The 25742-nt window shown below is 36.5% G+C and overlaps 2 protein-coding genes across 2 annotated transcripts in view; one reads left to right on the top strand and one right to left on the bottom strand.

Annotated features, from left to right (window-relative positions):
* LOC308316961 (nucleolar protein 58-like) overlaps positions 1 to 6527 on the bottom strand; it is a gene marked incomplete at both ends in the record, with an annotated part of 104424 nt that extends 97897 nt beyond the window's left edge. Inside the window, 2 exons of the mRNA XM_080765752.1 lie at positions 4218 to 4293; positions 6477 to 6527. Coding sequence (XP_080621878.1) covers positions 4218 to 4293; positions 6477 to 6527 — 127 coding nt within the window. The remainder of the gene's footprint in view (positions 1 to 4217; positions 4294 to 6476) is intronic.
* Positions 6528 to 8122: 1595 nt separating this feature from the next.
* On the top strand, positions 8123 to 13500 carry LOC308316960 (uncharacterized protein; the record flags this gene model as incomplete). Its single annotated transcript, XM_080765751.1, has 5 exons — positions 8123 to 8265; positions 12097 to 12232; positions 12938 to 13029; positions 13104 to 13211; positions 13412 to 13500. The coding sequence occupies 4 exons, from the start codon at positions 8123 to 8125 to the stop codon at positions 13150 to 13152; spliced, it is 420 nt and encodes a 139-aa protein (XP_080621877.1). The 3' UTR covers positions 13153 to 13211; positions 13412 to 13500.
* Between the last annotated feature and the right edge of the window lie 12242 nt (positions 13501 to 25742).

Raw genomic sequence — 25742 nt, 5'->3', positions numbered from 1 at the left:
ACTGGTGTATACAAAGCCGATCTGTGATGTGACATGCTATGAACATGTAGATCTGCTAATTGTTTGAGTACTTATGCTTTGGTGCTCAAAGTATATGTTGATGCTCAAATCTACATTTCAATCACCATAACAGCTGCTCCCATCATCTGATGAACAAGAGGGAAGTCTACATCCACAGACTTTTTACAATGTTATTTTTTGGCTTGAAACAAGCTCACATTATTTCTTTATGAACATTGAAAAATGAGCTTCCACATTAACGTGGTGATGTGGTGATCAGGAATTGACCCTTTGTATATCCAGGTGGCCCCTCTATCCATTAAGCTATGACAATTCTGCTCATCTACAGAGGTAAGCATAGTTTCACACTACAAGTGATGTGATTTATACCAGCCACTAGATGGCAATGATGATGAATATGCCACTATATCCTAGACCACAAACATTTCCAAGAATTAGATTTATGACCTAGATGCTGCCAAATCTACCAGTCCAAATAAAGTGACATTGCAAGAACCCAAGTTTCTTCATTAATAGATGAACATTACAATATTTTTTTACTGACACTAACTTAAGTTACTCTTTTTTGGATACCATTCACATCAGCAGCATACAGCATGAATTGTTCATTCTGTTCAGGCATTGCTAAGGGTAGCTACATGGGTCTTTCATGGGTCTTTCACAAATAGCCATTTAGCTTACAGTGAAGGCACCACAACAGCAGGGGTATTCATTGCATGAATAGGTAAGTTTGCTGAATTTTTGGTTCCTACTAACAATATAGTGATATGTTTGGTAGAAACAAATGTGTGTAAACTATCACCTATGAATTATGGAATTAACTACTTTCAAGCTATAATGTAAAATGTGTTTTGTCGTGTCTTGTTGATAGCCACCCCAATGCTTTTCCAATGGAAGTCACATGGCTTTACCAAACATTTTTGTTTTGCTTGATGGCTGTGTCCTGCCCCCCCTCCCCCCATCAAACAAATGTTTGGTCAAACCACACCTTCCTTTGAAATAAATTAATGTGGCCATCAAACAGCCTGAGTGCAGCCTGAAGTTGGTAATTGTATGAATCACTTAGTAACAGTAATTGTAACATTGATGTGTGCCCACACATCAATGTTACAATTACTGTTACTAAGTGATTACTTGTTTTGAAGCATTGAAATTGCCATAATGTGTCCTATATTTGAATTTTGAAGATGGAATTGATCATATTTGGATAAAAGGGTGGTTCAGTCTCAGAAGCTGCTTGTATTTAATGAAAGATGAGATACACTGAGTATAGACCGATTCACAGAGGGGTGCCCTGGGCGTGGCCATTACTGAGGTGTAATCCATGGAGCAGGTGCTCTGTAGGCCAGGTGTAGCTAATCAGTGCTGTTGTGCTTAATGGTACACCTCAGTAATGGCCGCACCCAGGAAACCCTCTGTGAATCGGTCAATAGACAAATTCACAGAGGGGTGCCATGGGCGCGGCCATTACTGTGGTCAGGTGTAGCTAATCAGTGCTGCTGCACTCAATGGTACACCTCAAAATGGCTGCACCCAGACAAGCCTCTGTGAATTTGTATATACACAGAAGGCATGCTTAGTGGGTCAGTTTTGGCACAAATTCTACCCATCAGGCACTAGGACATGACATCACAAAAATAGAGATGGTAGTAACTGTAATAGTGAAATAGTGTAATGAGACTAATAATGTAATAGTGCAATAGTGTAATAAGTGTAATACGTGTATGTAGTGTAATAAGTGTAATAGTGTAATAGTGTAATAGTAGTGTAATAAGTGTAATAGTGTAATACGTGACTGTATGTAGTGTAATAAGTGTAATAGTGTAATAGTGTAATAGTAGTGAAATAGTGTAATAGTGTAATACGTGACTGTATGTAGTGTAATAGTGTAATAGTGTAATAGTGTAATAGTGTAATACGTGACTGTATGTAGTGTAATAAGTGTAATAGTGTAATAGTGTAATAGTGTAATAAGTGTAATAGTTTAATAGTAGTGTAATAAGTGTAATAGTGTAATAGTAGTGAAATAGTGTAATAAGTGTAATAGTGTAATAAGTGTAATAGTTTAATAGTAGTGTAATAGTGTAATAAGTGTATTTAGTGTAATAGTGTAATAAGTGTAATCCTGTAATAAGTGTAATTTTGTAATCCTGTAATTAGTGTAATAGTGTAATAGTAGTGTAATAGTGGAATACATGTAAGTGTAATAGTGTAATAGTGTAATTGTATTTAGTATAATAGTGTAATAGTGTATTGAGTTTAATTTTGTAATTGTGTAATAAGTGTATGTAGTGTAATAGTAGTGTAATAGTGTAATAAGTCTAATTGTGTAATAGTGTAATAGTGTATTAGTAGTGTAATCATGTAATTATTGTATTTAATATAGTAGTGTAATAGTGTATTAAGTTTAATTTTGTAATCATGTAATAGTGTAATGTTGTAATAGTAATGTATTAGTGTAATAAGTGTATTTAGTGTAATAATAGTAATAAGTGTAGTAGTGTAATAGTATATTAAGTCTAATTTTGTAATGTATTTAGTGTAATAGTAGTGTGCTAGTGAAATTACAAATTGGAAGTTATATTCAGTATGATGCATTTAGGTAATTGATAAAATAACAATCTATATTTGTGTTTTTCAGACAACTGAGAGTGAGAGAGAGATGCCTAAAAAAAAAGGTAAGTGGCGGTATGCTGCCATAAAGAAGGGGGCCAACTGCCCATTGACTGAGGATGCTGTGAATAATGAGGTTCATCCTCGTGACCATATTCACGAGGTTGTGCATCCTTGTCCAATTCCAGCATTGCGTAATCTTGCTTCTTTTGACACTGACCTGGACACTGACTTACTGACTAAAGATGCTGCAATTAATGAGGTTCCATCTTCTGATAAAGTTGATTTGCATCCTCACAAAATTGAAACATCGAAGACTACCGACTATAACATGACTGAGGTTGAACTTCCTCAAAAAGTTCACGAGGTTAAGAGCAACCCCGTAAAAAAAAACGCAATCTACCTGGCTATGTCTGAAAAGACAATATGTAAAAGAACATATAACTTGGCTGAAAAAGGCTATACAAACTTTGTGAAAAACTATGATGAAAACTTTGTGAAAAACTCTGATGAAAACTTTGGAAAGAAATCTAATGAAAACTCTCAAGTAAGTAATCCTCAAGTAAGTAATCCTCAAGTAAGTAATCAAGTAAGTAATCCTCAAGTACCTTATGTTCATGGTTCATTCCATCAAGGTCATCAACAATTTGGTCAATATGCTGGCAAGCAATGTGTCCCAAACAGTCTGACTGCAATAATCATGAGTAAAATTACAGATATCTTTACGTGGAAACCAAAAGACCTTGATGACATTCTACGTCATGGGAATGCACTGTATGATTCAATGAGTCGAGCATGTAGAATTTCATCTGAAAGTGGATATGTTGCAATTGATGAATTGCCTAAGAAACATGTACTGTGGAATATGCCCATATCAATAGAGTATGGTAATGTCTTTGGTGGTTGTGTTGGTATTGACCAATATGATAAAGAATGGCAGGACATGATGGTTCCATTGGATGAGGGAATACAAAGAGTTCTTTTAGATTTTGATGCATGTTTATTAACCTTGAATGGCTCTACTTGTGCAATTGTCAGAAAGAATGGCTGGTATGCTGTAATTGACTCCCATGCACGTAGTTCTGAAGGACTTGTTGACGGAAATGGAAAAAGTGTTTTAGTATATCATTCTAACATTCGAGAATTGATTGGAAACATCTTTAAAGTTGCACAATCCTTAAAAGCATATCATGAGCCATTTGAAGTGACTGGAGTCAAAGTAATTGTGATGCAGGACGACAGAGAACAAGCAATTGTGATACATGACGACACAGAACAATACTTTGAACAGGAGCCGTTTCTGAACACATGTGTCTCTACTACTCAACCACTCTACAGTACTGTATTGAAAAGTACACGTACAACAGTTAATACCCCAAAGCCTCGTTTGATAATTGAGCCATCTACTAGTACAATGTATGATGCCAGTTGTGAAATAACAGATGATGTTATAATTACTGCTACCATAACACCTACGTTGTCTTTTAAACCACTTAGGTCTGTGCATCAGGACATCTTGTGTTCTCAATTCAATATCAGTAATGAAAGTCTTAAAACTGTAGAACAAAGCATAGACTTCACACCAATGGGTGATCCTTGTAAGAATTTACAAATCAAAGGTGATGGAAACTGCTTCTTCAGAGCATTGTCCTTTGCGATCTGCGGTAATGAGAATAAACATTTAAAAATACGTCGTGCTATATTTCAACATCTTTCCAAAAATCCATCAACATTTCAACAGTATCTGAGAGAAGGTTATGAATCTATGCAGCAATACCTGACAAAAACACGAATGAATTATTCAGGAACATGGGTTACCGAACTTGAAATCTTTGCAGCTGCAGACTTCTTGCAAACAACTATTATGACATTTAATAATGGTATATGGAATATTTTCCCCAGTTGTCGTGCAAGAAATGTGATACTTTCTCACAATTGTCAAGCAATATATTTAAACAACACTAATGGAAATCATTATGATGTTGTAACATGTGTTAAAAGAAAAGACAATCAAAGTTGTTGTGCAGGTTTATGTACAAATGCAGAATAAAAAAGTACAATGCATCTAAGAAAAAGACCACATGACACAAGTTTCAAGAAATCAAAATCTGAGAAAGAAAGAGACAGATATGAAAAGGATCAAGTGTTCAAAAAAGCAAAACTAGACTATGAACAACACAGATATGAAACGGATCAAGTGCATAAAAAAGCTAAAATAGACTTTGAACAACACAGATATGACACAGATGAAGTGCATAAACAAAGAATTCTAGACTCTAAACAACACAGATATGACACAGATCAAGTGCATAAAAAATCTAAAATAGACAACGAACAACACAGATATGACACAGATGAAGTGCATAAAAAAGCAAAAATAGACTATGAACAACACCGATATGACACAGATGAAGTGCATAAACAAAGAATTCTTGACCATAAACGACACAGATATGAAACGGATGACGTGCATAAAAAAGCAAAAATTGATGATGATCATTTCCGATACCACAATGATGAAGTCTATTGTACTAACAAAATTAAAAACATAAAATTAAAATATTCTACTGAACCAGAGTTCAAAGCAGATGTAAATATGAGAGCACACAAGAACTATATAAAAAATACTTTAAAGCAAACTGACATTGATGTTGCTATTACAACATTCCACAAAAACATTCGTACAGGCCCTCAATTTGTTTGCTCTGTTTGCCACCGTCAACTTTTCCGAAAGCAGGTCATTGAGTGTAAGAAATCTTCTTACATTAATTAATTATTAGCAGACGAATGCATTACTCACACATATTTGCATGAATGCAATAGTAGCTGTTTACCTAATTGTGTAATGTCACAAGGATCAGCTGCTAAACTATGGATTTGTCATACATGCAATAGAAAGATATTAAAGGGTAAAATGCCTGAACAAAGTGTATTAAACAATCTACATCTAGAACCAATAGCACCAGAACTAAAATGTCTTAATAGTTTGGAAACTCATCTGACAGCTAAACATATTCCATTTCTCAAAGTAGTTGCATTGCCCAAAGGAGGTCAAAACGGATGTCACGGACCAGTCGTTTGTGTACCTTCTAACTTGAGCCATGTGACAAATGTTCTACCAAGAAACGATTGTGATGACATGATGATACGAGTAAAACTGAAACGCAAAATTACATATAAAGGACATTATAATTATGAATATGTTCATACAGATCATGTCAAAAATGCCTTGCGATACCTGATTAAACACAATCCCTTCTATGCTGACACAGAAATCAATACCGATTGGATAAACCCTTTAAGTCAAAGTAACGACACTGATGTTGAGGAAGTAGAACAAACAATTGAAAATGCAGATGACGCAAACGATGAAGATGAAATGGAACATGATGAAGATTTAACCTATACAGAACAACAGAATGGAGCGTGTTTTGATACTTGTCTTCAGCCTGTGGATTTGGCACAAGATATTCTAGATCAGCACTTTGACAGTGTAATATCTGTGGCTCCTGCAGAAGGCAACAATCCCGTCAGACTATTGATGGATAAAACAAACGAAGCTAAATGTTTTCCAGTTTTGTTTCCAAAAGGTGGTCCTACATTTCATGATGACAGACTAATGAGAATAACACTTTCAAAGTACTTAAACAACAGACTGTTAAATGCTGATGGAAGATTTGCAAATAGTATAGATTATATATTTTACGCACAATACATATCAGAACTTGAACAAGTTGTGTCTAGTGTATCTATAGCTATGAGAAAGGGAGATGGCAAAAACGTCCCAGCGCACATCACAGCTGATATGTTAAAAGATACTGAATCATTAAGGAGAATCTTACATCACGATGAAGGGTACAAGTATCTCCGGAATATTCGTGGAAGTCCTCCATTTTGGCAGTGTGTACAAAAAGATCTTTTTGCAATGCTAAGACAGCTTGGTCTTCCTACCTGGTTTTGCTCGTTTAGTTCTGCAGATATGAGATGGCCAGAAATGTTGAAATCACTTATGCTTCAAGAAGGAAACCAGATTGATGTGGAACAACTTAATTGGTTAGAAAGATGTGGCTTACTAAAACGTAACCCAGTCACAGCAGCAAGAATGTTTGACCATCGATGGCACGAGTATTTAAAGAATGTTTTATTGTCTGAGGCTGCACCTATTGGACATGTAACAGATCATTTTTATCGTGTGGAATTCCAACAAAGGGGAAGCGCACACGTGCATGGTTTGTTGTGGGTTAAAGATGCTCCACAAATAGATAAAGATTCAGACGAAGACGTTGTTAAATTTGTGGACAAATATGTAACATGTGAGATGCCAGACGAGAGTGATGAAAAATTGTATGAGGTTGTTAACAGTGTTCAAAAGCATAGCACTAGACATTCAAAGACGTGCAGAAAAAATAAAACTACATGCCGATTTAATTTTCCTAGGCCAATTTCTTGTCAAACCTTCATTAGCCGACCAAAGAAAAATAAAAGTGACGACAAGGATGTTCAAAAAGACGTTGATAATGATCCACAAACAAAAGATGAGGAGTTTGTCTTGAAAAAAGACGAGGCTTTAAATATTCTTGAAAAGGTGAAAACGGCATTATCAAATCCTGACATGACGTATGAATCGACAGAAGAGTTATTTGATGACGTTGGTATAAATCAAGAAACATTTGAATTGGCATACAATAGAGTTTCTCACAAGACGAGTGTTGTTTTGAAACGTTCACCTAATGGAACTTGGATAAATCAATACAACAGAGACTTGTTATCTAGCTGGAACGCTAATATGGACATTCAATTCATTACTGATGCATACGCAGTTGTTGTATACATAATCGCCTACATATCAAAATCTGAACGTACCATGGGAATGTTACTTGATAAAACACAAAAAGAAAGTCTGGATGGAAATGTCAATGCTAAAGAGGCTTTTCAAAAACTTGGAGCTGTTTATCTTCACAATAGAGAAGTTAGTGCCCAAGAGGCTGTGTATAGACTAACAAACATGCATTTGAAGGAATGTTCTCGTAAAGTTCAATTTATTCCTGTTGGAGATACAGTTAGAATGACTAAACCTTTGAAAGTATTGCAGAACCAAATATCAAACGACGCCAATGATGACTCAAGCATATGGATGATTAGTCTTGCAGACAGATATAAAAGCAGACCAGAAACTCAAGATTTTGAACATTTATGTATTGCCACATTTACTTCAGAATACAGAGTGCTGGCCAAATCAGAGAATTCTACATCTACAATTGAACTAAACAACAATTTGGGACATGTGAAAAAACGGATCCAAACAAAACCCGCAGTGGTGAGGTATCCAAGATTCTCTCCGACAAAAGATCCAGAAAAATACTACAAATCTCTTCTGCAACTCTTCTTGCCATATCGTCAAGATTCGCAGTTAAAACCTCCACCTTTTGAATCATTTGAAGATTTTTATAATCTCGGTTCAGTAAGAAATGCTGAGGGTGATTTAGCGATGGTAAAATCAATTGTTGAGACAAACAGATGTCTATATGAAAAAGAAAGTGACCAGATTGATGGAGCACAAGAGCTTTTGGAGCAAGTGGGTGATTTGGAAGATGCTTGGGCTCAATTGTGTCCTGAATCTGAAAGGGAACGGTTGGAATGTCTCGATCTAAGGAAAGATGAAGTTAATGCTGATGATGAAAATTATGTCGAAAATATCCCCGATTTAAATACACACACCATTTGCACAATTGACCCGCATAATGCTCATTTGCGCAGAGAAGATGCATTAAATCTAATGAGATCTTTAAATGAAGAACAATCGGATATCTTTTACAAAATACGTAACTGGTGCTTACAGAAGATCCATGGGGAAAATCCAGAACCGTTTAATGTATTTGTGACTGGAGGTGCAGGCACAGGGAAGACACATTTACTCAAAGCTATACATTATGAATGTAGCAGACTCTTGTCTCAAACTTCTATACATCCTGATGATGTCACGGTTCTGTTGACGGCTCCAACTGGTGTGGCTGCATACAACATTGGTTCTTCAACCATACACAACACGTTTTCTATTGGTATCAATACCACATTACCATATGTACCTCTTGGTGATGAGAAAATCAATTCCCTACGCTCCAAACTGGGTAATGTACAAATATTAATCGTTGACGAAATATCTATGGTGGACCATCGTCTTCTGGCCTACATACATGGGAGATTAAGACAAATCAAACAGACTGGTGACTATTCCCTCTTTGGAAAAGTGAACATAATTGCAATTGGGGATTTTTATCAGTTGGCTCCTGTGAAAGGCATGGCTTTATATGCAGAAGGAACAGGAGTTAATTTGTGGAATACTTTTACAATAGCAAAGCTAACTAAGATTGAGAGACAAAAAGATCCAATATTTGCTGAAACACTAAATCGCTTCAGAATACATCAAAAGAAAGAACCATTAAATGACAGAGATCTGCTTTTGATAAAACAATGTGAAACTGGCGAGCAATCTAATGCAATCCACATATTTGCTACCAATAACGAAGTTGACACATTCAACGTTGAAATGTTGGTTGAAAATTGTCCAGATACAATCGCTATAGAGGCTGAGGATTTTGAAAGAAACCCAAAAACTGGAAGGATGGAAAAGAAAAACGGTCACCATAAAAAAATATTTAATTCTTGTTTGTCACAAGTTGTAAATATTGGTATAGGTGCTAGAGTTATGCTCAAGAAGAATATTGATGTTTCAGACGGTCTTGTAAATGGAGCTTTCGGAACAGTCGTCCATATCACACTCTCACCTGATACTTCATTTCCTTCTGACATTCATCTTGCATTTGATGATGCAAAAGTCGGAAAAATTCAAAGATCAAAGACTCGACAAAATGTAACGATAATTAAACCACAAGAAGACCAAGTGACAAATTGTGGTGGCGTAAGACGGCAATTTCCTCTGAGATTAGCGTGGGCATGCACAGTCCATAAAGTACAAGGTTTGACAGTTGATAATGCTGTGGTGTCATTGAAAAATATATTTGCACCGGGACAAGCATATGTTGCCTTAAGTCGTGTAAGAACTCTCAGTGGCCTCATTATTGAAGATTTCAAGGATTCAGCCATATATTGCAATGACAAAATTGACACGGCAATTAAAAACATGCTGGACTTCATTCTTCCCAAAGAAAACCCTACAAACGCGTTCACAATGGTTCTGCACAATGTTCAGGGACTAAAAGCACATTTTCCAGATGTTCAAGCACATCATATGCTAAAAAAAGCCAATTGCATTTGTTTGACAGAAACATGGTTAACTTCTGATGACACAGACAATAATCTTGATTTACCAGGTTTTACCTTTCAACACAATCCGAGATCAAATTGCTACGATGACAGTGATCCAATGTTTACGGATTTAAAACGTCAGATAAGAGGTGGAGTGGGAATATATCATTGCATTAATGACACAATTCATATAATCATTCCACAAAGCTCAAACTTGGAGTGTTTGATGTTTAATGTTCCACGGGTTAACCTGACAGCTGCTATTTTGTATAGACCAAATTCATATAAAATAGACTTCTTTCGTACAAATTTGGTGAAACTTGTTCAAGAATTGAATTCATACTCTGGAGGGAAAGCAATAATGGGAGATTTCAATGAAGATATATTTAAATCTTCTACCATTGTCAATTTGATGAATCAACATGGATACAGACAATGTGTAAAAAGTTCAACAACAGAAAATGGTACTTTGATTGACCATGTATATGTTAAAGATATTGAGAATGAATCTGTTCAAATAATACCAGCCTACTACAGTGTTCACGAAGCCATTAGTATTTCGATAATTTAACTACTAAACAAAGTTATTATTAAAGGACCACTTTTCAAATCTTGAAACTCGGTCATGTCTCATAGGAGGGCTGTGGGCAGTTCAGAATCTGTCTTCCAGTGACATCATCGATGGGGAATACAAGCTAATATATACTGCAAGCTTTCTAGTCCTGAAAAGTTGCAATACAAAAATGGAAGCCATCATTCTCACGATAATGAAAATCTAAACATCATCGATGGGGAATACAAGCTAATATAAACTGCAGGCTTTCTAGTCCTGAAAAGTTGCAATACGAAAATGGAAGCCATCGTTCTCACGATAATGAAAATCTAAACATTTTTATAAAAAATCTTGTTTAAAAAAAAATCTGCCTAATGATGATGTCACTGGAAGACGGTTTCTGAACTGCCCATAGCCCTCCTATGAGACAGACTGAGTAGCTATTTAAAACTGTTTACACAACAAACTGAAAATATAAATAAATGCTTAGTTTTAACTTGTCTTATTGATTGTACAACAATAACTGAATATATGTTTTTAAATTATATATTGAGTTTACTTTTTAAACTAACACTATAAATACATGTTTTAATATTTTTAATATGGCACTCAATTTTAATACACTACACTTTAGCCTTTTATACAAAACAAGAACAGGGAACAGGCACCATAGACTACATGCCAAGGACTACACATCACTCCAAAACCTCGTAAGTCCTAAAAGTGATCAAAACAGCAAACGAAACATGTAAAACAAAAGATGGGTTTAGCATGTTGCGCAAGAAAAATGTTAATATACATGACTGTTACATTTGCAAATACTTTAAATGTGCTATATAAATAAGTATGGTATGGTATGGTATCGTATGGTATATGTGAAAACATGCAAAATGGCAAAATGAACCGTAAAATGATCCTTGAACTAATAAAAACAATGCATCACAGGAAAAAAAATACTCTGACTGACTCTGACTGACTACAAATACTAACAATGATTTCGACCCGTAGGTACAGTAGAAGCTGTTCTACCAAGGGTCGGCCTAGGGGCCAACAGTGCATGTGTAAGTACAAGGACAATATTAACAGATTTGGGAGTGGAAACAAATATTTGGAGCTATTAAAATACCTACTGTGATGAAGCTTTCTACCATTTTAGCTACATTTTAATGTGGGGAGACACTGGGTGGGATAGGAAAAATTAAGAACGGAGGTCATTTATGAAACGATTCAGAGCAAACGTGTATGTTGGAACAAGATTATAGGCTGATGTGTTTTGGTGTGGATTTCTCCTTCTGACTACAGAAACGTCTCTGAAAAATCTCTTTCTGGAGTTCTGCCTCAAATCGGACTAGAGACCGGGGCATAACTAGGGACGCATGCATGGTAAGCAGGAACTGGGGATGGCAATGAAGGACCGGAAAGTCTGATGTGGCATTGTGAAATTCATGATCTCAGCAGTGGTTGAAAAATGATGACTAACAATTATTTCAAACCATAGGTGGCCCTTTTCTTGCTAGCCTCACTCACACATGTTTCATGTTTAGGTGAGTTTATATGTTAATTACAGACCTCTAGTCAATGGGTAATATACTGACTGCAGTTTATTAGTTTACTATTTTATTGACATTTGCTTTGCTCTCCAGGCAAAAATTGAGCATCAGCAGCAAAAACAACCCATTGCAGAATCCTTGCCAACCCAATAACTCCACCCGGATAGCTAGCCAAACATGGCTCAAGTCGGAGGACATCCTGGGGTTTCACCTGGAATCCTATTATGAAGTAAGTTCTACCTTCTGCCTCTTCCTCTGTCACAGTAGGTGGCCCAATAGAACCTGCACTTCTCACAATGACAAAGTTGGATTGGATAACCTATTAAAAACAGCACCAGTTCTGTAAACCTGAGACAACCCAAAGCTACTAACCCGTCCTTAATTCATTCAATCATCCAAATTAATATATTATTGGTGATCCATAATGGTTGTAAATATGGTCAGCGTGTTTGCTACATTCTGATGTTGCAGTTCACAAGTGTCTGAACAAGGGATTTAAAAGCCTATCACGTTAAGTGTGTTTCTTCTTCTCCATGTATTCTCATCAAATGGCACACAGTGAGAATGTTCAAGCCACCTGTTGTGTAAGCCTTAGGCTATTATAGTTCACATATAATAAGAGACAGAGAGAGCTGTTGTAGTTTACTGTTTACTTCAGGTTGGGCGGAAGCAGAGTAAGGTGTTACATACATTCGGGTCCGTCTAGCAACACTAACCATGTCACTCAATCCCTTGGCACTGTCTAGTGAGCTAATCTTACAGGACACCACCATTCCAAAACTTGCTGAGAAATTAACCCTTGAGCTGGTAAACCATATCAAAGTGCATTGTTCATTGTCCTTTATTTTAAATATTTCAATAAGTACTGAACATGCCATGGAAATTGTGCTGCAACATAACTCGAGTAATGTTATTGTGCTCATTCCCATTACAGAAATACTCAAACACAATGCAAGATACACAGATTGAGGTGGAAGTAGGCCACATCCAGCTGATACAGCAGAGAGACTGCACTGCCTCTTTGACGTGAGTATCTGCAGTAGGTTTAACCCTAACCCACATAATTGAAGCAATCTTATTTTGATCATTCTCATTTTCAGAGATCCTTGCCCGCATTGGACAAAAGATCACAAACACAACTCGATATAGACATATGTGAAAGTGGGCCACCCTCTGATACAGCAGAGAGACTGCATTTCCTCTTTGATGTGAGTATCCCTATTCTTACTCTCATGACCATATCTTTGTGGTAACACTGAACCCACTAACCACATCAATGTAACACAAATTAAAAATACGTGTGGGCAAGACTGAACCTGAACAGACATCAGTGATTGTTCATAATACAACATAAATTAAAATAAAAGACAAACTGATCCTATTTACTTGCCCCTTCTATGTTTTACAGTAATGACATTACTATAAATGACATTAGCCTGAGTAAAGGAGAGGAAGTACAATGTGGAGACCATCTCAATGTTCCACCAATCTGGAATAAAGTAAGTACATTTATTCCCATTATAAGATCTAGTGAATCTCTTCACTAGATCACTCATAACCTACATAGTTTGTGCTCTGATCCCATATTGCAGTCAACAGAAAGATGAGAAGCAGTACCTGGTAAAATAATTTCCTGGGTTCATCTACTACAATACCTCTGTGACCATGGTACAGGAACAAAGCTTCTGGAGGAGCCTGCTGTCCAGAAACTCGGAGACATCACAGGTAACACCATTCGTAATCTTAATTTAACAAAGGATTGAATATCTTCCATATTCAGTTTATTTATTGCCGTTGCATTTTCTTTTTGCTTTATAGATTGTGAAGAAAGTGTTGAGTCAGCTTACTCAGTTGAGCTTTATTGGATTTCCTAATCATCAAAGTTGCAAAGGTATCTGTCGCTAATTCATATGTACTATTGTGATTATAAAATGCAGTGTATTATTACTTGACTTTTATTGCCATTTGCTTTGCTATCCACTGTATCCAGGCAAATACTGAAGACTTCAAACGGCATGAATTCTGCAATGGGGTTTTTTCTGCCGAGGACCCAGTAATCATTTGGGACAACCCATAGACCCAGTGCAAAAGAGCCACATGTGTGAGAACCACCCTGCTCCAAACAGCTGGAGTAGCAGGCCTCTACTACTACTACTCTATTCAAGGACCATGGCCTGGTTCCACTGGCCATATTCTATAATGACACCTGTCAACAAGATCCAGAATTGAATGAATATGCTAAAGACACTACTTTTGCAGTTTTACAGTTGGATAATGGGAGTATTACCAGACTGGTATTGATTTTACTTACATGGATAGTTGGGATGATACCTCACCTTTTATTTTTGATTATATTTTATTATCTTCTCTTTCTCTACTCTTTCTTTTACGTATGCAATCACTGGCCTTGTGTGTTCGCCCAAATTTGGTTGGATTGGTTGGGAGGGGGACTCGGTTGCAATTTTCCTAATGAAATTGATATCTAGGTTTTTCGGCACCGATGGTGTTTGCATACATTTTCCACATTGTATCAATTATGTTATTTTAGAAAAAAAATAAGGCATTGTACTTTCTAGAGGTCCTGCAAATGTTACAGGACAAGGACAATACAGAAAAGGACCCTGGCATCTAATAAATACATTGATTATTGAAACTTGTAATAATTTATTTTTGAGGGGGTTTAATGTTTTTTAGTTCACTGTGTTTGTGACTTACTTCTCTGCCTTTGATTTTCTATACTAATATTTACAATTGTTAGTTATGATTGAATTGATGAATTTGGATACATTCTTTCCATCTAGATGACCAATTGGGGTTCCAGGGGGTCCCCAGCTAAATGATAGTTGGTAACCAGATGGACCCCTATGGTTCTGTAACTCAGAGTGTACAAAGGGAACCAAATGGACCTGGTCCACAGGTTACTTGCTGTCAATTTGGGGGTCCTTGACATGAACAGTTTTGGAACCACTGTTCTAGATATAGCAGTAATATAGTCATCGTTGCCATCTACTGGCTGTTGAAATGACAACCACATACTTTTAAACATTTCCGATGAACTGAAATTACACCACTCTTAATACAAAGAAAGAGAAATAGTATGAGAAAATGGATAAAATGGCAAAAACTGTAGGATACAATATATAGTGCAAATGTAGCAGCAGTGCAGCTTTCTTAAATAAACTGGTTTATTCCTCAGTTCATGGAATAATTCAGAGTAGAAAAGAGTCATGCTAGTGACCAGAAAAAACCCTCCCCCTGGCCTATTCCATGTGGACCCACCCACCTCACTTGCTGTCACTCCCTCTCAATCAGTAATCTCACCTGCTCCCACTCACACCTCAATCAATGGCCAGCTATACTGCCTGAGTGCCTGTCCATGCAGTCAATGTTTGGCGGCAGCAGCAGCAGCAACAACTCTACCACCACCACCACCACCTGAGACAGCCCTCCGTCCTGGAGCCTCAGACCTTGGTTATGCGTCATTGAAAGTGAGTTCAGTTTGTTCATGTTCATTGTATATTGCATTTTATTGGTTATTTGTGTTAAATGTAATCTTTATCTTAAAGTTAATAGGCATATTCATTGTTATTTGGACTGCAGTCTTGGCCAACTTTTTGTTTGGTGTTTATGTGTGAGGCCTCAGGCTGTTGACGAATTTGGAGTGATCTGAGTACAATGAACTAGATTCAAACTTTAAATTCTACCCAATATGAATCTAATCTTGCAAATCATGGCAATTGTCTGGTGTAGTGGTGCAGTTGATCTCCACCCAACCACCCCTCCCCCCCCCACTTCTCAAGGCTAAAAACACATCTAAAAGTATCTAGACACACCTGCTGAATTCTGATTGTCTGTACCTTTGTTAAATTGACGCAGAATGATCAACATTTGCCCTACTCTATGCTGAATTGAAGTGGACTCTGTCCAATAGTTTTTTTTTTTCCACCCTTCCTGATAATAAAAATGTTTGGGTTTCCAAGGCTATACAACACTGACAATCGTCTATCAAAAGTATAACTGAATAATATACTAATGTATTTTCTTTTCTCATCAGATTGGACAGATCACCGTCACTGTAATGAAAATTCACCCCTGCACACCCAGACTCACACGCACAAACGGACCCATGAACTTACAACTGGTTGACATCGCAGGCCAGGTGTGACTGCTTAAATCAGTCATCCTCCATCTCACAGTTCTACTATAAATAACACACCAACTAAGGAACCAACGCAGCAAGGGCAACGGCATCAAAAAAGTACAAAGAATCAGGCACTACAAACCGGACCGGATCACTACATTGACTGCTGCTCTTTCTCCATATCTCAACATGGAGACAGGACAAAACACCAACAAAACTAACTCAAATTGAAAAGTCTATCAACACTGGTAAGTTAAATTGCCTACATTCACTCATTTAACATTTGCTATTTTATATGCCTATAGACTTACAGTAAAATAACTACAATGTGTGCATTTTGTCTTACAGTCACAAATAAAGTCAACATACTACTCTTCAGCAGCAGAAACATAGAGTTCACATTGGCCCCCATCTTCTCAAGAAAGTCCTCATCACAACTCCAGGCAGTGTGACTGCTTAAATCAGTCATCCTTCATCTCACTGTTCCACTATAAATCAACTTCACAATACAGACCGGACTAGATGAGTACACTGACTGCTGCAGCTTCTCCATGTCCCACCATGCAATAATATTACAACTGGACCAGGACAAAACACCAACAAAATTGAAAAGTTGATCAACAACGGTAAGTTGAATTGCCTACATTCACTCATTTAACATTTGCTATTTGATATGCCTATAGACTTACAGTAAAATAACTACCAAATATTACCATAATAAATACAATGTGTGCATTTTGTCTTACAGTCCCTGGAAAAGAAATGTTTGGGTTTCCAAGGCTATACAACATTGACAATCATCTATCAAAAGTTTAACTAAATAATATACTAATGTCTTTTCTTTTCTCATCAGATTGGACCTGCACAGTCATCAAAATACATCCCTGCGCACCCGGATTCACGCGCACAAATGGACCCATGGACCTACAACTCATTGACATTGCAGACACCACACTCAAACTGACTATTACATCCATCACACACTCCCAAACACCCCCAGAGCACAAGAGCCCCAGCAACAGCCCCAGCAACAGCCCCAGCAACTCCAACAAATCATCTTTTTCAACGTATTGAACTTTTTTTATTTTTTTTATTTTATGGTTTAAAAACTGTTTATAAAAATATATATATATATATAATAAATACAATCTTTTTGTTAATATGTTGTCTTATGTTTTCTTCAAAGTTATGTTCACTTTAGCACTTTTTGCGTTTTGCAGTCAAATAGTAATACACAGTTATTGCAGCAAACAACTTGTTCAGGTCTTAATTCCCCAAAATAATCATTCTTAAACACTGACAAGCACTTGTAAAACCTCAAATGTAAAAATCCAAACCACCAGCACCAGTAGGTAGTCCTTGTGACAAACCATTTTCCTGGTAAGATCAATGCAATTCATTGCATTGCTGTGGTTTATCTTAAACAGATCGCATCCCAACCCTTTGGTGTGGTTTGGGCTTATAAATTGATACAAAGTTTAATTTGACTAATTTCCTCTTACTTCAAATAACATAGCATTTAACAACATCTACAATTAATCATGAATCTCAGTACTTGTCTTTTTCTATACTGCTTATATTTACTGTACTGTTAGTACTTATGATTGAATTTGGATAAAATCTTTCCATGAAAAAATGAAGTTATGAGCCAATGAATATTGCTGTTTTGTGAAACTTCTCATGCACCTTATACCTATATGAATACTGCATGATGTTACTGTTTGGAATGAATCAACTGATAGTGTCTGCTTAGCTCAGTCAGTAGAGCTCTTGCCTTTGGACCACAAGGTTGTGTGTTCAAATCCGGGTAATGACAACAGGTGGATGTCTCTTTCTCTCCACCCCCCCCCCCCCTCTCTCTCAAATAATCAAATAGACCATGTGGTACATTTTTTTTAATTGAAAAAATGAAGTTTTTATGAGCCAATGAATATTGCTGTTTTGTAAAAATGCTGCACCTAATACCTATATGAATACTGTATGATGTTACTGTTTAGAATGAGTCAACTGACAGTGTCTGCTTAGCTCAGTCGGTAGAGCTCTAGCCTTTGGACCACAGGTTCATAGGTTCAAATCCAGGTAGCGGCAACTCAGCCTGTGATTCTTATTTGTGCATATTGCATATTGTTCTCTCTCTCTCCACCCCCTCTCTCTCTCTCCACCCCCCTCTCTCTCTCTCTCCCTCACCACCCCCCTCTCTCTCTCTCTCTCTCTCTCGCCACCCCTCTCTCTCTCTCTCTCTCTACCCCCTCTCTCTCTATCTATCTCTCCACCCCTCCTCTCTCTCTCTCTCTCTCTCTCGCCCCCCCTCTCTCCACCCCCCCCCCTCTCTCTCTCTCTCTCTGTGTCTCTCTCTTTCTCTCTCTCTCTCGCCACCCCTCTTTCCACCCCCCCCCTCTCTCTCTCTCTCTATTTCTCTCTCTCTGTCTCTCTCCACCCCCTCTCTCTCTATATATCTCCATCCCTCTCTCTCTCTCTCTCTCTCTCCCTCTCTCTCTATCTCTCTCCACCCCCCTCTCTCTCTCTCTTTCTCTCTCTCTCTATCTCTCTCTCTCTCCATCCCCCCTCTCTCTCTCTCTGTCTCTTTCTCTCTCTCCACCCTCCTCTCTCTCTCTCCCTCTCCTTGGTCCCGCCTTATCGCTGCTCGCAGCTATATTTTTTGTTGTAATTTACAGGTCCATTATTTTCATCTTGTTCTCAAATCCTGCCAAATCATGAAAAACATCATGCAGTCTGAAACCATGGACTATAGTTTTTCGTGATTAATCTTTTTCTCAAATCCTCCAAAATAATCATGCATAGTATGCCGTCCGTCAGTTTTTTCAATGCTATTAAATCATGAGCTTGTAGATCAGATTGTTTTGCTAATGTTCCCTTCAGAATAGTGATTCTAGGGTTCATGTCATTAATGTAATAAATACATAAATGAAAATGTATTGATTTATTGATTACTTTAACGATATGAACGAATGAATATTAAATGAAACAAGTTGCAATCAAAGATTTGGAACTCCTCTGTAGTAACGAGGAACCCCTATATTAGGGGTCCGAGAACCATGTGATCAGAACCATCACTGGCCTCTCTACACTGGCTCCCGTTTAAATACAGAACATAGTTCTAAATCCTCCTCACCTATAAAGCTCTCAATGGTCAGGCACCACAATATCTCAGAGAACTCATCGATCCCTACAATAAATGGTGCGTTCATAGTATACAGAAATGCTTACAGTCCCCGAAATATCAAAAGTTACAATAGGAGGCAGGGCGTTTAAGTCCCAGGAACCTTCTCCCGGCTTCGGTCCGTGGGGCTGACACGCTCTGCACAGTCGAGACTAAAAACCTCTACGACAAAGACTATAGCTAGTCTTCAGTACAGTCACCCGACAAAGTAAAAAGGGTGAGAACTGAGTAAGGGGACCCCTCCACCCAACATGGTCACACTGCCAGGGTGAGTTAATTACACAACCAAACGCTGTTGTATATTGTGTACACTCAATATAGGCTAGTATTTTATAGAGAAAAGTTTTATGTGAAGGGAGTTTAATTGAGTTTTGCATATTAAATGTATTGTAGTAGTATCACCGTTTTGCCTCATTCTATAACCCACTGAGTATTTACTTTAAGATTGCTCCATTATATATTTAAAAACCTTGTCTGTGATCCTTCCAGGTTCTGACATGACTACAGTAATTACATGTAAACCCACAAATAGTCATTTTTTTGTGACTTGAAAAGAAAATTACCTTTTTTTCCAAAGTTAGTGTAGAAATGTTTGGGCATTTTGAGCAAATATCCCGGGAGGAGCGAGATACAATTCAAAATGGCAGGTGATCTAAAAGTCAGAGGTCAAAAGTCAGAACATGAAAGTGAGGCAAGAGGAGACAAATCAAAGTTTTATTGCGGTTCATGAGCTATGCCCATTTAAAGTTTCAGTTGAGTGCTATAGAGAGGGTATGCACAAAGTGAATGAATTGATGATGTCATGTGCATACCCTCGATCGCGCCACCCATTGGCCAATGGTTGTGGGCTTTGCGTCCTCACGGTTTGGCATTGCCCGCTGATCGGAAATCAGGGCCAATTGTCATTTACAAATGATTGGAATCGGATTGGCAGCAAAAAGAAAATTAAAGGGCTACCATATTGCCAAGTTTCGAGAACCCAACCAGCCAGAACTGCCGTTTTTGGTGGAAGGAGATGAGAAAAATAAGGGACCAAGCTCTCCTTCCACCAAAAACCCAACTGTAGGGATTACAAACACAGTAAAGAACTTGGGGGGGTTATCTATGAAAAGGCAACACAATGAGCAGAAAATGAACCATGTAAATACAACAAATTGAGGGCACCGCAGGGAGTTGAACCCCGTTCTGGTAAACCAGTAGTACCACACCAGTGCCACCAGTTTGTGTTATAATTTACAGGTCCAAATCAGCAATTAGTTTCAAATTTGCTAAATATTTTTTAAACTTACTCTTGCTGACCTCCTGCGGCAAGATAATGAGAAAAAAAGTCCTTAATAGCCTACAAACTCAATTTGAATCATGACTATGTCTTTATACAATTGAAAACCGGAAGAAGACTCACTCCACAATTAACTTAAGGAAAACTCTTCAGACATAAACTAAGATAATCTTTTATTTTCTCATGCTAATAAAGTGCTGCAAAGTGCTAAAAGTGAAAAGTGCGCAGCAGAAAACGTTTGAGTCATAGGCCCATCGTCAATGCCTCGCCTACTGACCGGCATGTATGAAGTTTTAGCTGCAAATGGCAGCATAAATAAATCACATAAATACACCACATAATGTGATGTTAACTGACACGATGAAGCTTCACTCATTCGCACATTATAAAAGACATACCTCACATCAACCAACATCACATACCTAACCCTATGTTAATTATGTGATGTGGGATGGCGTGATGAAGCCTTACTCACAAATGTGAAATGAGACATAAACACACATCACATACCGGGCCTGTGTTCATAGGTGATGTGGGCTTACGTAATGAAGCTTTTTTTTTTTGGCTGTTGAACAACAGCTCCTAAAACATTATTTGACACTTTTGGTTGTTGAGAAACAGCTGCTAAAATATTATTTGACACTTTTGGCTGTTGAAAAACAGCTCCTAAAACATTATTTGACACTTTTGGCTGTTGAAAAAAAGCTTCTAACCATTATTTGACACTTTTGGTTGTTGAGAAACAGCTCCTAAAACATTATTTGACACTTTTGGTTGTTGAAAAACAGCTTCTAACCATTATTTGACACTTTGGTTGTTGAGAAACAGCTCCTAAAACATTATTTGACACTTTTGGTTGTTGAGAAACAGCTCCTAAAACATTATTTGACACTTTTGGTTGTTGAAAAACACCTTCTAACCATTATTTGACACGTTGGTTGTTGAGAAACAGCTCCTAAAACATTATTTTACACTTTTGGTTGTTGAGAAACAGCTCCTAAAACATTATTTGACACTTTTGGTTGTTGAGAAACAGCTCCTAAAACATTATTTTACCCCTTTGGTTATTGAGAAACAGCTCCTAAAACATTATTTGACACTTTTGGTTGTTGAAAAACAGCTTCTAACCATTATTTGACACTTTGGTTGTTGAGAAACAGCTCCTAAAACATTATTTTACACTTTTGGTTGTTGAAAAACAGCTTCTAACCATTATTTGACACGTTGGTTGTTGAGAAACGGCTCCTAAAACATTATTTTACACTTTTGGTTGTTGAGAAACAGCTCCTAAAACATTATTTGACACTTTTAGTTGTTGAAAAACAGCTTCTAACCATTATTTGACACTTTGGTTGTTGAGAAACAGCTCCTAAAACATTATTTTACACTTTTGGTTATTGAGAAACAGCTCCTAAAACATTATTTGACACTTTTGGTTGTTGAAAAACAGCTTCTAACCATTATTTGACACTTTGGTTGTTGAGAAACAGCTCCTAAAACATTATTTTACACTTTTGGTTATTGAGAAACAGCTCCTAAAACATTATTTTACACTTTTGGTTGTTGAAAAACAGCTCCTAACCATTATTTGACACTTTGGTTGTTGAGAAACAGCTCCTAAAACATTATTTTACACTTTTGGTTATTGAGAAACAGCTCCTAAAACATTATTTTACACTTTTGGTTGTTGAAAAACAGCTTCTAACCATTATTTGACACTTTGGTTGTTGAGAAACAGCTCCTAAAACATTATTTTACACTTTTGGTTATTGAGAAACAGCTCCTAAAACATTATTTGACACTTTTGGTTGTTGAAAAACAGCTTCTAACCATTATTTGACACTTTGGTTGTTGAGAAACAGCTCCTAAAACATTATTTTACACTTTTGGTTATTGAGAAACAGCTCCTAAAACATTTGACACTTTTGGTTGTTGAAAAACAGCTTCTAACCATTATTTGACACTTTGGTTGTTGAGAAACAGCTCCTAAAACATTATTTTACACTTTTGGTTATTGAGAAACAGCTCCTAAAACATTGACACTTTTGGTTGTTGAAAAACAGCTTCTAACCATTATTTGACACTTTGGTTGTTGAGAAACAGCTCCTAAAACATTCTTTTACACTTTTGGTTGTTGAGAAACAGCTCCTAAAACATTATTTGACACTTTTGGTTGTTGAAAAACAGCTTCTAACCATTATTTGACACTTTGGTTGTTGAGAAACAGCTCCTAAAACATTATTTTACACTTTTGGTTATTGAGAAACAGCTCCTAAAACATTATTTGACACTTTTGGTTGTTGAAAAACAGCTTCTAACCATTATTTGACACTTTGGTTGTTGAGAAACAGCTCCTAAAACATTATTTTACACTTTTGGTTGTTGAGAAACCGCTCCTAAAACATTATTTGACACTTTTGGTTGTTGAAAAACAGCTTCTAACCATTATTTGACAATTTGGTTGTTGAGAAACAGCTCCTAAAACATTATTTTACACTTTGTTATTATTATTGGTGATTATTATTATTTTGGGAGGCAAATTATTTTGGCAAATTATTTTGGGAGGCAAATTATTTTGGCAAATTATTTTGGGAGGCAAATTATTTTGGCAAATTATTTTGGGAGGCAAATTATTTTGGGAGGCAAATTATTTTGGCAAATTATTTTGGGAGGCAAATTATTTTGGCAAATTATTTTGGGAGGCAAATTATTTTGGGAGGCAAATTATTTTGGGAGGCAAATTATTTTGGCAGGCAAATTATTTTGGGAGGCAAATTATTTTGGGAGGCAAATTATTTTGGCAAATTATTTTGGGAGGCAAATTATTTTTGGGAGGCAAATTATTTTGGGAGGCAAATTATTTTGGCAAATTATTTTGGGATGCAAATTATTTTGGGAGGCAAATTATTTTGGCAAATTATTTTGGGAGGCAAATTATTTTGGCAAATTATTTTGGGAGGCAAATTATTTTGGCAAATTATTTTGGGAGGCAAATTATTTTGGGAGGCAAATTATTTTGGCAGGCAAATTATTTTGGCAAATTATTTTGGCAAATTATTTTGGGAGGCAAATTATTTTGGGATGCAAATTATTTTGGGAGGCAAATTATTTTGGGAGGCAAATTATTTTGGGAGGCAAATTATTTTGGGAGGCAAATTATTTTGGCAAATTATTTTGGGAGGCAAATTATTTTGGCAAATTATTTTACACTTTTGGTTGTTGAGAAACAGCTCCTAAAACATTATTTGACACTTTTGGTTGTTGAAAAACAGCTTCTAACCATTATTTGACACTTTGGTTGTTGAGAAACAGCTCCTAAAACATTATTTTACACTTTTGGTTATTGAGAAACAGCTCCTAAAACATTATTTGACACTTTTGGTTGTTGAAAAACAGCTTCTAACCATTATTTGACACTTTGGTTGTTGAGAAACAGCTCCTAAAACATTATTTTACACTTTTGGTTATTGAGAAACAGCTCCTAAAACATTATTTGACACTTTTGGTTGTTGAAAAACAGCTTCTAACCATTGACACTTTGGTTGTTGAGAAACAGCTCCTAAAACATTATTTTACACTTTTGGTTGTTGAGAAACCGCTCCTAAAACATTATTTGACACTTTTGGTTGTTGAAAAACAGCTTCTAACCATTATTTGACAATTTGGTTGTTGAGAAACAGCTCCTAAAACATTATTTTACACTTTGTTATTATTATTGGTGATTATTATTATTTTGGGAGGCAAATTATTTTGGGAGGCAAATTATTTTGGGAGGCAAATTATTTTGGGAGGCAAATTATTTTGGGAGGCAAATTATTTTGGGAGGCAAATTATTTTGGCAAATTATTTTGGGAGGCAAATTATTTTGGCAAATTATTTTGGGAGGCAAATTATTTTGGCAAATTATTTTGGGAGGCAAATTATTTTGGCAAATTATTTTGGGAGGCAAATTATTTTGGCAAATTATTTTGGGAGGCAAATTATTTTGGCAAATTATTTTGGGAGGCAAATTATTTTGGGAGGCAAATTATTTTGGCAGGCAAATTATTTTGGCAAATTATTTTGGGAGGCAAATTATTTTGGGAGACAAAATATTTTGGCAAATTATTTTGGGAGGCAAATTATTTTGGCAAATTATTTTGGGAGGCAAATTATTTTTGGGAGGCAAATTATTTTGGGAGGCAAATTATTTTGGCAAATTATTTTGGGATGCAAATTATTTTGGGAGGCAAATTATTTTGGCAAATTATTTTGGCAAATTATTTTGGGAGGCAAATTATTTTGGCAAATTATTTTGGGAGGCAAATTATTTTGGGAGGCAAATTATTTTGGGAGGCAAATTATTTTGGCAGGCAAATTATTTTGGGAGGCAAATTATTTTGGCAAATTATTTTGGGAGGCAAATTATTTTGGGATGCAAATTATTTTGGGAGGCAAATTATTTTGGGAGGCAAATTATTTTGGGAGGCAAATTATTTTGGGAGGCAAATTATTTTGGGAGGCAAATTATTTTGGCAAATTATTTTGGGAGGCAAATTATTTTGGCAAATTATTTTGGGAGGCAAATTATTTTGGCAAATTATTTTACACTTTTGGTTATTGAGAAACAGCTCCTAAAACATTATTTGACACTTTTGGTTGTTGAAAAACAGCTTCTAACCATTATTTGACACTTTGGTTGTTGAGAAACAGCTCCTAAAACATTATTTTACACTTTTGGTTATTGAGAAACAGCTCCTAAAACATTATTTGACACTTTTGGTTGTTGAAAAACAGCTTCTAACCATTATTTGACACTTTGGTTGTTGAGAAACAGCTCCTAAAACATTATTTTACCCCTTTGGTTATTGAGAAACAGCTCCTAAAACATTATTTGACACTTTTGGTTGTTGAAAAACAGCTTCTAACCATTATTTGACACTTTGGTTGTTGAGAAACAGCTCCTAAAACATTATTTGACACTTTTGGTTGTTGAAAAACAGCTTCTAACCATTATTTGACACTTTGGTTGTTGAGAAACAGCTCCTAAAACATTATTTTACACTTTTGGTTGTTGAAAAACAGCTTCTAACCATTATTTGACACTTTGGTTGTTGAGAAACAGCTCCTAAAACATTATTTTACACTTTTGGTTATTG

Source organism: Protomyctophum bolini (genome assembly GCF_963924005.1).
Source record: "Protomyctophum bolini genome assembly, chromosome: 6".
Taxonomy (NCBI): Eukaryota; Metazoa; Chordata; class Actinopteri; order Myctophiformes; family Myctophidae; genus Protomyctophum; species Protomyctophum bolini.
This window is presented reverse-complemented; position numbering and strand designations above follow the sequence as displayed.